The sequence below is a fragment of the Athene cunicularia genome, assembly GCF_003259725.1.
Source record: "Athene cunicularia isolate RWA chromosome 4 unlocalized genomic scaffold, athCun1 chr4_part1, whole genome shotgun sequence".
In the NCBI taxonomy this organism is placed as follows: Eukaryota; Metazoa; Chordata; class Aves; order Strigiformes; family Strigidae; genus Athene; species Athene cunicularia.
Genome location: NW_020799098.1, coordinates 8,854,495 through 8,869,531, shown reverse-complemented (window position 1 = coordinate 8,869,531; position 15,037 = coordinate 8,854,495). Strand labels below are relative to the sequence as shown.

Below are 15,037 nucleotides of genomic sequence, written 5' to 3'. Positions count from 1 at the left end.
CATACACCTACATAAACCTATGTGCGCCCCTTTTTATTTATTTATTTTAACGACAGCCCTTTTTCTATCAGGGAAGGCAGAGGGCAGTTGGAAGGCTGCCCTGTGACATGAAATTTGCGTAACAAGTTCTATTTAATATATATAACCTGTAACTCTAAGCTAAATTAAATACAGAATTTTAGAAGCATGCGTTTACTTATTCAACACTTATGGCTTCCAGTCCGGCTGGCAAAGTCGGGTTTTCTGGTGGAATGTATGTTCTAGAAATAAAGTATTAAGTCACACCAAACTAAAAAAGAAAACCCTAATTGGGTATTACCAGGGTATTGCAGTCAGTATCCTCACTTTCTTGGTAATTTATCCTGTTCTTTGCTATCTGTTGCACTCACTTTAGAATCCCAGAGTTGTTGTTTTACTTGCCCGGAAACAGCAAACCAGCAAGATCCTTTTTCTTGTAACTTTTAAGTTGTGATTATTTTCACAAGAGTATTTACACTGATCTTAATTTGTTTGTAATTGGTCAAAACCCTGTATTATTATGTTGAGATATCTTTATGTTAAAGGATTTCTTGTTCCATTTTCAGAGGAAACTATTATGAAGGTTTAGAAGACAAGATTCTGCTTGCTGCTGAAGTAAAAAAAAAAATCTTTATAAACAAGATCTTGAAGTTCAAGTGTAACATCACTAATTTTGTTTTTAGAACAAGCTAAAAGCTCTCATTTTGGAAGACAAAATGATTGTGGGTGGGGGTTTTTACTTAATGTTAGAAAAAATTATATAAGTCATTTTTGCAGGCCAATTAATATTCACATTTGTTGCTTTTAATGGTAGTATTCTATTTTCATAGTAAGCTTATGTGAATTGAGGAAAGACATAAAGTGCTTGCAAAGATCAGGGATTTAATTGATGTAAAAATATGTGTTCTGATTTGATGAACAAATGATATTAAGATATCCCTGAAATAAAATTTGGTTTCTAGTCTTTGAATAGCCACTCTAATCCAGAATAGCATTCAGTTTTCTGGTGTGATCTGACCCTTTCTTTTTCCTGTGTTGACTCTTTTTATTAAAATACTGAGTATTTATTTAAAATGACAAAGAAATTACAACTAGAATAATACCCCATATTTTTTTTATGTATTTGGATCTTTTCTGCTTACAAAAAATACTTTTATCATGAACTGTGGAAATACTTTTGTGGAAACTCTTAAGAAAATTGGATATCCAAAAGCTGATGAGCTTGATGGAGATGATTTTGACTGGCTGTTTGAGTTTTTCGAAGATAAAGTATTTCTGGAGTGGTTTTGTGGAAATGTAAATGAGCAGCATGTGGTATCTGAAAAAGAACTGCAGGATTTTGATAATCTTCTTGAGTCTGGTAAACCCATTTTGGAAGGAAATGCACTAGATGAAGTCCTTAAAACTTTGAAGCCCATGGATTCGAAGAACAGTAGCCAAGAGGAGGAGGAGGAAGAAGAGGAACTGAAGAAATTAGAGGATGAGCTTCAAGCTCTTCAGAAGTTAAAAAAACTTCAAATATATCGTCATAATAAGCTTCAAATGATGGTTTCTGTCAATAGCCATATGCTGCAAACAGTAAAAATCAAAGAAAAAGAGGCACATAAGGATTTGAGAAAAGGACTGCAAGTGTTTACTGCAGCAAATAATACGCTTAATAATGAACTGCTGTCTCTCATAGATGCAGCTAAGAAACTGGCCTCTTTCTTCACTGCTTCAGATTCAGAACAAGGGTCAGGTCTACAGCCAGTGTTTTTTTCCCAACTTCCTTTGGACAAATATTTGTCTCAGGAAGAACAAAGCACTGCAGCACTTGCCTCATACATGAGAAACCATTTTTATCAAGGTATGTCTGAATGGGTTGAAAATTCAGACAAAGGCAGCTTTCAGCTTGCAGATAGAAGCAAACAAGTCACTTGTGATGAGACTAATGAAGTTTGTGAAGAGAGTCAAGAGATGGTCAGGCTCCAGACAGCATATGTTTGTGCTCAATGTCAGCTAATGCGGATGAAATCTAAAGAGGAGAGCATGAATTCAGCTATAAAATGTGCAGAGAGGATGCTGAAGTCCTTAAACAAGGTAAGCCCCAGAAGATGATAGAAGGTAGGAGAGTTCTAAAGAGGCAGGCATGTTCAACTGCATCTAGTAAAAGGAATCGCTGAGTTACTGTTATTTCAGCTATTTTTACATAGTGAAATTGCATTTTTATGAAGTTCTAGTCTTGCTCACAAAACTCCTCTTGTGAAATAGCTCCTGTTTCTATGGTTAGAAATTCTTCAGTATGGCAGAGTACCTTTAATTCTACTTTCCAAAATTACTACCTTAAAAAAGAAATCTAGATCTTACTGGGGCCTTTTTAGTTCAGTTTAACTTTGAAATTTCAGATTATAACTGGCTCTCAGTTGTCTGTACAGCAAACTAAAGCTTAACTTTGGTTGAAATTTTGTGGTATTGAGGAGCTAATACGATAAATGTATTTCTGTATATATTCCATAGCATAAACTTAAAAAGTTTTATATCTCTATGACTCTTTTGAAACTCAAGTATTTGTACTAAATAAATTAATCTGATAGTTGAAGCCCCAGAAATCTCTCAACGTGAGTGATGGGCCGATATGGCTACTGGAATTTAAGAACGTGAAGAAATTGTAATGGAAGGAAAAATATTAGCTGCTTCTGTTCATGGACTTACTTGAGGCATCATGTCAGTTTGTATATTTTCATTTATGGATGACTAGCATGTAGGACTTGATTGATTAGAGTAACTTGGAAAAGATTGATTCTGATAGCAGTGTTGATAGTCACCCAACTGAATATAAAAACCTGTGTTTGCATGTGAGATTTCAGTTGGACATGCTTGAAGTCTGGCTGCTAAGTAAAATACAGCTCTTTTATTTTTAACGCAATAAACTGTTTTCTGGCCCTGCAATAGAATGAAATTACTATTTATTGAAATATATCTATTTGATATCGACTTTGTAACTCTGTTTTTGCCTTACGTTGTAAAGTTCTGTAAGACTGCATGTGGAGTATTCATTTAATTTTGTAGATCTAAAAGATGCAGTGATTTTAATGTAACGTAAGTACATGGATCTTGTGTGAACTGAAGAAATGTGTTCTGAAAGTGGCTTGGAGGGAACTGTTAACAAATTTTTTGTTTATGCAGGATTTTGGAAAACAAGAAAACCTTGATGCCAAAATATCTAGTTTAAATTATGACATTTCAACGATTAAACAAGATGTAATTCGGATGAGCAATGAAGAGCTACTTCCCCTTCTGAAAGAGAATGCACAACATTTGTGCGCGCCAGTGGTGAAAGGGTACTTGGATTGTCAGATTGCTCAGCATGATAATTATGCTTCAAGACAAGATAAAATATGCAAGCACTTGATAAGACAAAAAGCATCATTTGAACTTATTGAGCTAGCCTATGAAATGGAGTTGAAGAAACACAAGGAGATATGCTGTCAGCTTGAGGATTTGGTAAAATCTCTGGAACAGAGCAGTGATGAGTTGCAGCAGAGACTACAGGTGATAACTGAGCAAACTCAACATGCAAAGCCAAGAAACGTTATTAGTTCAAAGGATGGTCTCTCTTACAGGTAAGCTTTATAGTCACTACTGAACTTTGACTTTGAAATAATATTGGGGAGATAAAGGACTGGGTGAGCTGGTTACCTTTTCTATTGCTAAATTCTTAGTATCTTGCTAATTGGTATTTTGAGTTCTCCAGAACTAGAGCATTCAAGATAGGAGATTTGCCTCTTGCTTATCCTTTGAAACTATTTTCAGGTTTGCCTGAGGAAAAACTGTTCAATTATCAGTCTTGCTTAGGAATGCTTCAGCAATATTAACAATATGCTGAATATGAATGTTTAAAGCCAAACCTGTCTTATATGGTGCCCTGATCTAGAACCTCTTAAAAGTTATTCTAGAAGTATAGACATAGAGAGCTGTTACTATCAATGATTTCCCAGATCATATGCATGACCTCACCAGCTTAGCCTGCAAAAACCCCCGTGTGGTAGAATAGAGGAATGACTCCATTAATATATGAAACGTGTTTAGCTCTTTTTTACTGCTTGATTTGCCATCTGGCTTCAGTGTCCTGTCACCCATGTAGGAGTCTCGTTTTTCACCATCTAAGTAATTAGGTCTCCTCATAGCTCAGGAGGTAACAGTAGGAGTGTGTGCTTTGTTGCTGTCACTTAAGACTAAAGCTTTTGTTGAGATGTATTGTATAATTATAGGTGTGTTAGATTTTTTTCTCCTTTTTTTAAAATGGTGCTTTTAAGTGTTTTTTAATAATTGCAAAGTGACAGCTGAGTATGGCCTTGCACAATGAATAACTGCAAGAAATAGGCATCATTAATTTTGCTCCCATTGTGTGTTTGCATTGGCAACTTGTAACATTTTTGTTCAGGTTTATTATTAAATATCCAAATCAGTGAATGCTGTCTGTCTACTTTTTCGCTTTTTTTTTTTTTTAAAGGGAAGTTGAGAGAATTATAAACCCTAAAGGGTTTGTAAGCAGAAGACACTTGAAAGAAACTCAGTTACTTTTGAAATATAGTTCTTGCTTTTATTAAAGCCAATCTGATTGTATATTGGGGCTCAACTCCTGAATATTTTAATATGTAGGGGTGGTAGTAGCAACAAAGCAAAGTTATCTGTAATCGTGTTAGGCTTTTCCTGATGCAGTATAAGGGTACAGTTTGGTATAGCAAATATTGATGTCTTTTGCATGACTCAGAGCTAATTGGAGAATTTCTCAACAGTCTTTTCATAGATAGAAAATGGGAAATACTCCAGTAAGCTTGATAATGTTATAAAGATTGCTCTTACTTCTCACTGGTCCTTGAAGTCTGCTGTTTTTCAGCACTTAAAAAAATTGTGTCTTTGCAGTCCTTGAAGTGTCGGGAAATAGTTGGCAAAAACGCATTGTCAACTTCTGTTTGCATTCATTGTTGCTTACTAACTGTTACTTTGATATTTCATCACTGTTAATTTAATATTGAAATATTTTGGAGTCTTATTAACCACGTACTAGCTATCTATAGATAGAATCATGAAATCAGTGGGTGATACAGCAGTGCAGTAAGAGTACCCTGAGCAGTACTGTCCTTTACTAGTCCTCTGACTTCTCAACATTAAAATCTTCTCTTGACTAATAATGACGGGAGTGCTTAGGAAAGTTAAAAATGCTTGTGTGTCTAACTTCACTTGTTACAGGTTATATCAGCTTTTGGAAGGAGAAAATAAACAACAACAATTGTTTAAAACGTACAAAAGCCTAGAGCAGATGGCTCGGAAGTTAAAGCAGGACTGTGCTACAGCACAAGATGAGCTAGCAGCGTCTTCTCAAGAAGAATCTCTCCTTTTGTCCAAGCTAGAAAGTGATGTAAATACCCTTTATGATGCTCTGTATCATGGAGGAAATGAGATCCAACTTAGCAGTCGGGTAAGCTTATCTAGTTATTAAAATTATTACATTAATGAGTGTCATGTTATTTTACTGAGAAAAGTGTATGAAGGCTGTAGACACAGACTGGCTCCCACATGTCAACAAGAAATTTATTAGCACAGTGATGACACAGTATTCATATAGTTCTTAGCAAATGTTGTTTTTTGTAAATGTTGATAGGTAATTTTTGTTTCTGAGCAAATCATTGCCTCTAACTTAATTTTTCAAAGGCATGCACAGTCTTGTGTTACTAGTAAGTTTATGGTGTGGGAAATATGTCATCTGGATTATGATGTCACTGGAAAACTCGGTTAAATTTCTCTTTATTTCAGATGGGCTGTTCATTCCTGTTAACACCCGAATAGTGTGGTTTGGCCCCTTAAAAAGCCTGGTCATGAGTGGCTTATTTGAACAAAATAAGAATATCAGAATTTTGAAGGACAGTTGTAGCAGGACAACCCTGCTACAGAGCTCCCAGGTGTTGTCTGTTTTAGAAGGTTGTTAAATGCAACTTGTTGTGGTTTTAAATAACTGTAGATACCTCAAAAGTGGATTAAGGGAAGTATTTTGTTACATAATACTTCCTTGGTTAAATACATAAAAATATATTTAACACTTCCATCTGTCAAGTGAATTTGCAACATACAGAAGATTTTTATTAAAAAAAGAAACTTTGTAATTGCAAAAATACATATTTAGGAATTACACGATATTAAATCAACCAAATACCTTTCTGTTGATTCAAGTTACCTCCCAAAACATAGTGACATCTATTTTCTATTGCTACTGTTTCTCAAGAAATGTAATTCTTTTAGTAAGAAAATAATGTGCAAGTAGATAACTAGCCTGCTTACACTGAACTATCATAAGAAAAACAGTTGGGAAAACTATTTGGTAATTAATGATTTAATTCTTAAACTGATTTTTTTTTTTTGGCATTGTTTCTTGATCCCTTTTAAGATTTGACTAGCTATGAAGATTTGTAATTGATTGAAAGAGTCATTCAACCATCTATCTAGTTGAGGGCCAGATTGTTTTAGCCTTAACTCAGCTGGTTTAGTGAGCAAGTAAATGAAATTACATTTTTGTAACCTGATGTGAGTACTGTTACATGAAGCTTAAAAGTTATATAAATTGAGTGGAATCCCTTATTGCCTGTGTTTCTGGTTTTTGTGATTACTTTTCAATTGCAAACGAAAGTGGCTTCCAAATGCAAAAAACTTGTACATTTCTAGTTCAACTCATGTATTAACAGTATGAAACTAATAATTTTTTGTATTGTGTGTTTTTTTGTTAGGAACTTACTGACCAGTTTCATCAACTGGAAGTTGATTTACGTCAACTAAATCAACTCCTTATGGATCTGATTGCTGATGTAAAGTCAAAGAGATCCTTTTTAGCGTCCAGTAAGCTGCATCAGATGGAAAGAAACTTGTATGTGTATTTTTTAAAAGATGAAGCCCACTTGAAAGAAGTGGTGGAGAAGCTTGAGCAGCAATCTGAGGCTAAAGCTAGTGGTCTGGAAGATTAGAATTTTACCACTGGTGGAGTTCTTAATGTTTAAACTTCAGTGTACTCTTAAGAAAGGAAAACATGTTAATGTAAACTGTCTACAAGCTTATAGAATAAGTATTGGCTTATCAAGGCTAACATTTATCCATCGTTGCAATGTTATGTTTAACTGCCACCGTTACCAAATTTGGATTGTACACTGCTTTATGGCTTTTGGCACCTGCCCGCCGAGTTCAGATCTCAGTTTTATTCAAGTTCTTTGATATGAAGTAATACATTGGTTATCTGAATGAATTACATTCAGGCTGCTCTTCTGCTAGCCTGTATTCTGATTTCCACTGCACACCACATAGCATAAAAAGGAGCGTTTTGTACCCTTGAGAAGTTTTCTTGCATGCTAAGAACCTTTGATATGTGAACTGATAAATAAATATTCCAGATTTTGCAACATGAATGTAATGTGCTCATTCTGAAGAAGAGAGTTCTCCAAGGCAGATATTACATGATTGTTTCCCTCACAGGTCTCCTAAGAAGATTTAGTTTTGTTAGAAGTGTGTTGGAATATGTGCCAGAATCTGTTTGAAGTACCAAGGCCATCTGTTTTAGGACCATCCTGTTAACTCTTAATTTCACTTATGGCCTATCTTCTCTATTGAAATCAGTCCTTACTCATACTAGGTTCTTCAAAGAAAAATAATTTTTAATTTACCTTTGGGACTTCTGAGTCTGCCCTATAATTTATGATGATAGACATTTCAGTACAGAGTCCTGATGATGCTTTCATACTTCTGCTTTCATGTGCATTGTTGACTGTTTATCAAATTTTTATATAGCTTCTTAATATACCAGTGGAACTAAATAGGCTTTTATAGTGTAATTTCAGTCTTTCATATTTTGATGGGATTATCTGTGCTTGCTTTCAAGTGTTGTACATACTGATGAAGGTTAGTAAATTAGCTTAAACTTCGGTAACAGCAGTGTTAAAACTATTTTGATGGCAGACTTTTAACTTGTGAATATAACTTTATTTTTCAGTGTTTAAATTTTGTGTTTAACTTAACAGTTGAATGTCTTAATTTCTGGATTTCATCCTGCTTAACTTTATACATTGTGTTTATTATTAAATGCCAAGCACTCTAAATTCAGTTCAGTGTTGTCAATATTTATGGTGAATTTGTGTGTTGATTTTAGGTGCATTCTCATGCATAGTGTCTTGTTTATATTTTGTCTGCTAGGTTCTCATTTTGATCTACCTCTGAGGCTTGAAAACTGCTGCTTCCCACCTTGAGAAGTCAGGGAATGTTTTCACCCTGTGTAGGGAAGAAGTGTTGCTCTTAATTATAAAAGTTAGGAGTAGTTGTGCATGGGGAAGGATTATACTTCTGGAATGTAGGGAAAAGAATGCCATTCTGCATCTCTCTCCCTTCCTCATGCTTACTGTAAAATTTGAGCTACGTGGGTATAGCCAATATTAATGCAGTCTGATGGATGTTCTTCTTTGAACCTGGATACAAATGTTTGTACTTGTAAGTATTCAAAGTTGCAGTCTGCCTGTGGTCTTGAGCAAAGAAAAATATTTCCATCTAAGTAGAGGAAATATTCTTTACTTGATGGTTAAACTTGACTTGAAAGTCTACTCATGGCACTGGATTTAGTGGAAGAAGACCAGAGTAACAGGACTCTATTTAACTTGTATAGGAATAATTTACAGAACAGCAGTTTTTGATAGAGCAATTGGCTTTTACAGCTTAAATCCTTTAAAGGTTTTGAAAATGTTGGATATTTATCTTGTGTTTGTGGTAAGTTTTATGCATTGGTTATGCATTATGTTCTGGTCTAACTATATAAAGGCAACAAAGTAATCAGTATGGACACTGTTGTTTCTGATTCTCCCATATGTATTGTATCTGGGGCTCTCCCAAGTACTTTGTATATACAACAGCAGTAGCTGCAGTCAAAGCTTGTAGAGACTTCAGATGTTGCTGACCTGTTTCTTAAATTGACAAACTGTAGTAACTATTTTATGGTTATTACTGTTTCATAATACTTGAGCACATTAGTTGTACAAAGTTTAAGGAATAGAAGAGGTCTTTTATAAGTATTTTCTGAAACAACACATCGCTAATGTTTGTATATCATGATAGTAATACTTTTTTCTTTCATCTTGTGTTAGCTCTATTTGGCAGTTACTTGAAATATTTTTTTCTTGATAAAATCTGAGCACCAATAACAGTAAATGGATGCACATACTAGATAGAATAGTTTAAAGATGTTGAGGAGGGAGGGAGTATTTCAGACATAAATGATAATTCTTTTGTCAGATTTTTTTATTATAAGTTAGCTTTTACTTAATACGACTGCTTAAATTTTTATTGGTGTATTAAAACACCAAAGAAGTTTCAAAGAAATTTCACAGTGGTTTTTATCAATTATTACAATTTGCTAATTTTTATTTACAATACTTAAAAACTGATAGGTATGTCTGGGAGGAAATGTCAGTCTATCATGGAGAATGAGTGGCTGAACATGTTCAACAGAATGTAAGTGCAGATTGTTCTATGGCCCTGATATAATGCATTAAATTTGTGTATGTTCTGTGTTTAGGTTTAATCTTAAAAATGGAACAGTACACTTCATACATAGGATGTGAGACTTCTAAAGTGCCTTTATCTGATATTGCGCAGAGGATTATGACAGCTTTGCAGTCTATTCCTGTAGGAGAAGTTCAGACTAGCAGAAAGAATAACCAGAGTGAGTAAATCTTAGCCTATTTAAGTGTTTCTATTTTCAGTTCCAAACCTGAAACCCAGACAAAACTATCAAACTTCTAGTCCCCATTTAAAAAGAAAAAAAAAAGTGAGAGTTTAGGTTTCCAGGTTTAGAAACGGAATTAAGCTGTAACTCTTGACATTTGGTGGGACTTCTCTGATTAAATAACACTCTGTGAGTGCAAGAAACTAGGCTATTACCTGTACCTTCAGTTTCTTTTTTTTTCCCCCCCCTGTTCCTGCTATGTGGTGTATAGAAGTAGATGAGAATTTCAAACTGTTAATTAATTAATACTAAAGGTATATGCTAACTTGACTCTGGACTAGATTAATTTAAAGACCACTAGAGGTACTGGAAACTTGCCAGAAGGCCTGTGAACTCTCCAGACTCATGTCTGTCCTTGAAACACATGTTCATTAGCAACTCACTCCTTGTGAAATTCTAGGGGGAAGAGTGAACAAAAGTCCCAGTGGTAGAGCAAATTAGGTAATGTTAAAAGTGCCTCAGCAGATCTTTGACTGTTCAGCAAATCTTACTCAGAATGGTGTGGATACTAGGAAGGTTTTGCAAAATGGGATTTTTGTTCTCGATTCTGTGCATTTTGTAGTCTTCCAGTCTTGTAGCTCTGGAGAGAAGTAGATAGCAAGTTAAGAGTTTTTTGCTCAATTTCAGCTGTCTGTTTTCTCCTGAGAACTAGATTCTGGAACATTATCTGATTGATAGGATTTAAATCTAGCATTTGTTCTTGTGTACAAGGTGTTGTAGCCTCAGATTTATGTAACAGTTCAGGCTCTTTTTTTGGTAGTAAATGTTGGATCACTAGAGTCTCATGGTGTGTAGCAGTGAAAAGGGTGATAGTTCATTGCTATGTGAATTGGTGATATGCGTTTGAAGGAATATGGGATAGGTTCATTAATTTAATATGGTACATTTAGACTAAAACCCAGATTTCTCTTCTGCCTTGGTTTAGTTGCTGTTCACCTCTCTTATTGCCTTGTCATTTTCCCTTCCTTAATTTGTCTTAGACTGGGGAAGTCTCTGCATTCTGTGATATCTATATCATGTTTTGTTGGCTGCTCTTGATCCATTCAGTCTCTGTCAAGCTGTAAAATTACAGATAGTTTTTTTTAAAAAAACACCTTGAAGGTGTCGGGTATCTTTCACCAAATGAGCTTGCTGTCTTTGTAGTGCTGCTAAATCCTTACTGGGGAGTGAAAGAACAGGGCAGGCATTTAGTGGTGGCAGGTCACATGACTAGCTTTTCTTGCTGTTCTTTTCCTTGTAGTAATTAAAATTGTTTCTAGTGTACAGGTTTAAGAACAAATTTATTTATATTGCTTTTAGGAAATTGCCTGTATATATAGCTTTAGCTGATCACTGTGGATCTGGAGAGAAGAAAGTTTGTCTCCTTTAAAAAAACTAAAACCTGTTATGTTGGTCTGTTTCAAACTGTATTGAATTGTATTTTATTGTTAGAACTTTAAAGATTAAATGCGACTTACTGGAAAAACTGTTTGTATTTAGAAGGTAAATACTGGGTTCAAATGGGACAAATATCTGTGATGTTGAACTAGTGGGTGAAATTCTGAGGTTATCTTGTCAGTAGAGCTTGTAATGGTTCCATCACTTAAGGAGTTTGAAGGCAATGATGGGTTTCTACTGCCATCTGGTGATACATTTTCATAAACCAGAAATTTGAGGTTGCATAGCTCTTTAGATACCTGTCATACTGAATACTGTGTGCTGAAGGAGAGAAATGTAATCCTCATCGTCTTATCTGAAGGGTGAATTTGTCAACAAAAGGGATCCAGCTGTGAAACAATTAAAAGCACTGAATGTAAACAGTTACTATCATTATTAAATTACAATTTTATTGTTGTAGGAAGTCTCAGGAAAACCAAAGCTAAAATGTTTGAAGCTACGAATTACAGCTGTGCCATATTTGCTATTCTAACAGCTCAAGTTAGAAGTCAGCTGGAGACAAATAACTGATTATACACATACACCCACATGAATTTGTGTGTAATACTATAAAGTAATCTTAGTTTCTTCTGGAGTCTTTGAAAATGCTTTTTTCTAGTATTTTAAGTATGGAGTCCTGGTTTGCTTAGAAAAAAAAAATTAAGACAGTTTCAGTAAACAGAAATCACCTTATGTTTTGTTTGATATTGGTCATAGCCACATTTGATTAAGAAAGTGTCTTGCTGCTGGTAATGCAGATTTCATTGCTGAAAATGGTAGTAGAGTGTTGGACTTGGTATGGACCAGGAGTTAGAAGGGGACAAAATACGTATTTTGCCTATGAGGTGTCTTTTGGCTGGGCAGCAAGATTCTAGAGATAAAGGATTTCTAACGAATTGAAAGCTCAGTTCAGTGGAGTTCTCTTTTTTTTTTTTTTTTTTCCCCCCCTGTTCCTCTTCCTGTACCTACTGAGTTTGTAATTACTGCTAGCCTGTTGCCCTTGTTCTTTTATTCCAGTCTTCACTTGCTTCTTGAGGCTACTGCACAGTGTCAAGGGCAGAAAAGAGAAAGCATGTTCTAACTGTTTCATTTAGTATGTTGCAGAGTTCTTAGGTTCATTTATAAAGCCTTCCTTAAACTACAGCATCTGTCTACTTTCAGAGCTGTAGGCTAAATAGCACTGGTGGTTCAGTGGTGGGCCCAGGCTAACAGCTGTGCTGTGGCACAGGGCTCTATCTTAGTCCCACACGTGGACTTGTGCAAAGCATTTGACACTTGACATTGTCAAATTTGACATTTACTACTGTCCTGCATGACCTTGTTGTCTCAAATTTGGAGAGACGTGGGTTTGACATATGGACTACTTGGTTTATAAGGAATTGGCTGGATGGTCACACTCAAAGAGTTGTGGTCAATGGCTCCATGTCCAAGTGGAGAACAGTGATGAGTGACATCCCTCAGGGGTTGGTACTGGGGCCAGTGCTGTTTAACACCTTTGTTAATGACATGGACAGTGGGACTGAGTGCACACTCAGCAAATTTGCTGACAATGACCAAGCAGTTGACACTGGAGGGGAAGGGATGGGCCATCCAGAGGGACCTTCACAGGCTTGAGAGGTGTCTGGGGAAACCTCATGAAGTTCAACAAGACCAAGTGCAAGGTCCTGCACATGGTTTGGGGCAATCCCAGGCACAAATACAGGCTGGGTGATCAGTCGATTGAGAGCCGGCCTGTGAAGAAGGACCTGGGGATATTAGTGGATGGAAAACTGACTATGACCCAGCAATGTGCACTCACAGCCCAGAAAGCCAACCGTATCCTGGGCTGCATCAAGAGACATGTGGCCAGCAGGGTGAGGGAGGGGATTCTCTCCCTTTGCTCCACTCTCATGAGACCCCACCTGCAGTGCTGTGTCCAGCTCTGGGGGCACCAACATCAGAAGGACACGGAGCTGCTTGAGCAGGTCCAGAGGAGACCACAAAGATGACTGGGGGGCTGGAGCACCTCCCCTGTGAGGACAGGCTGAGAGAGTTGGGGTTGTTCAGCCTGGAGAAGAGAAGGCTCTGGGGAGACCTTATAGCAGCCTTCCAGTACTTAAAGGGGGCTACAGGAAAGATGGGGAGGGACTCTTTATCAGGGACTATAGTGATAGGATGACTGTTAACAGTTTCAAACCGAAAGAGGGTAGATATAGATCCAATGTAAGGAAGAAATTCTTCACTGTGAGGGTGGTGAGACACTGGCACAGGTTGCCCAGAGAAGCTGTGGGTGCCCCCTCCCTGGCAGTGTTCAAGGCCAGGTTGGACGGGGCTTTGGGCAACCTGGGCTAGTGGAAGGTGTCCCTCCCATGGCAGGGGGGTTGGAACTAGATGATCTTTAAGGTTCCTTCCAACCTAAACCAGTCTATGATCTTAGACCCAGCACTGATAGCCATCCTGCCTCTTGTGGTGCTAGCTATTACCTTATTTTTCTGACAACTTGGTAAGTCTGAATTCTTGCTCTCTCTTCATGTCTGGTCTTGCAATACCTGTTCTATTACAAGGCTGAACAATGAAAAATTTATCCTCTGCAGATGAAACAGTTCTCTGTAGGGCATGATTTACTAAAGATGTATATGCAAATAGTGTTTTACTGAAGAAAATTTTTGTGGAATAGTACTACCTAATTCCAAGAAAACGGATAAACTGTGAGGTGTCTGGAGTTTGGTTTATGGTTTTGTTATTTCTTGCCTATGCCCCCAGTTTTACTTTGACTAAGATGGCATGTGCTTTCTTGAAAGAAGGAAATACACATATTTATGGTATTATAATAATGCCTCTTCTGAATGCCATGGAAAATGTTTGTCTGCTTTGTAGCAAACTTGAACTAATTTTTTCTTAATGGGGACAGAGCACACTTTTACATATGCATATTTAGGAACCTGCAGGGCCCTTTAAAGCATGAATTATATTTATTTGAAGAAAATGGTTGTCTTTGGTAAAAGTGTCAGTAATGTAACATTGTATGTAACCTAAGTTACATATGCTGCTCCCAGATTCATTTGTAAATGTTTCCCATTCTTTTTTTAAAGGTATAGAGAAGACAAAGGAAAATAAACTAGGTGATAAGAATGCACATCTGAAAAATGAAAAGGCAAGGATATTTTAAGATTGAAGACCACTAAAAGCTGTCTTTTCATAGCAGGTTTGAAGTTGTTACAGTCTGGCTCTTTCATAACAAGCTTTGTCACAATATATTACATACACTTGGAGTTCAGATAACTTTCTTCTGTCACATTTTGCACTTAGCATCTATTTACCTATAAGAGTCTTCGCCTCACTTCTGTTATCTTTTTTTATAGGAAGTTAGTTGTTTGTGACAGATTGATCAGAAATAAATGAGGTTGCCACATTTAGGGTTACCAGGGTTTAAAAATGTTCTCACACCACTGTCACTGAACAATCACTAGTACGTAATCATGAAGTGAGCTGATTCATATGAAAAATTACTTTTGTATTAGGAAGCTTAATTTTTGCTTTAATCACCTCTCTGAATTTGGTTTGATGTGCCTGCCAGTGAGTGCCAGGACAAGAATGGGAATGGATAACTAGGGCAGCCCCAACTTGAGCTGTGATTGTAAGATCTATCGAGTTAACCAATGAGTTTCGGATATTGGAAGTTTACTCCTGTCCTAGCTGCAGATTTCACAGCCTTCCTTACTCTGACTCTCCATGTTGCACACTTCAGCAAGTCCATTCAGGTTGCTTAAGATGCAGAAAACTGATTTCTTTTATGGGGTGGGATAGTTGCCTACAAAATAAATTGGCTCATAG

At 36.5% G+C, this 15,037-nt stretch overlaps 2 protein-coding genes across 2 annotated transcripts in view; both read left to right on the top strand.

The window, feature by feature from the left end:
* Window positions 1–570: 570 nt before the first annotated feature.
* HAUS3 (HAUS augmin like complex subunit 3) lies at window positions 571–8,145 on the top strand. Its single transcript, XM_026846761.1, has 4 exons — window positions 571–2,097; window positions 3,184–3,620; window positions 5,251–5,479; window positions 6,780–8,145. The coding sequence occupies exons 1-4, from the start codon at window positions 1,177–1,179 to the stop codon at window positions 7,011–7,013; spliced, it is 1,821 nt and encodes a 606-aa protein (XP_026702562.1). The 5' UTR covers window positions 571–1,176; the 3' UTR covers window positions 7,014–8,145.
* Window positions 8,146–8,613: 468 nt separating this feature from the next.
* The window catches only part of POLN (DNA polymerase nu), a 108,678-nt gene continuing 102,254 nt past the window's right edge, over window positions 8,614–15,037 (top strand). The window contains exons 1-2 of the mRNA XM_026846762.1: window positions 8,614–9,745; window positions 14,296–14,357. Coding sequence (XP_026702563.1) covers window positions 9,613–9,745; window positions 14,296–14,357 — 195 coding nt within the window. The 5' untranslated portion in view covers window positions 8,614–9,612. The remainder of the gene's footprint in view (window positions 9,746–14,295; window positions 14,358–15,037) is intronic.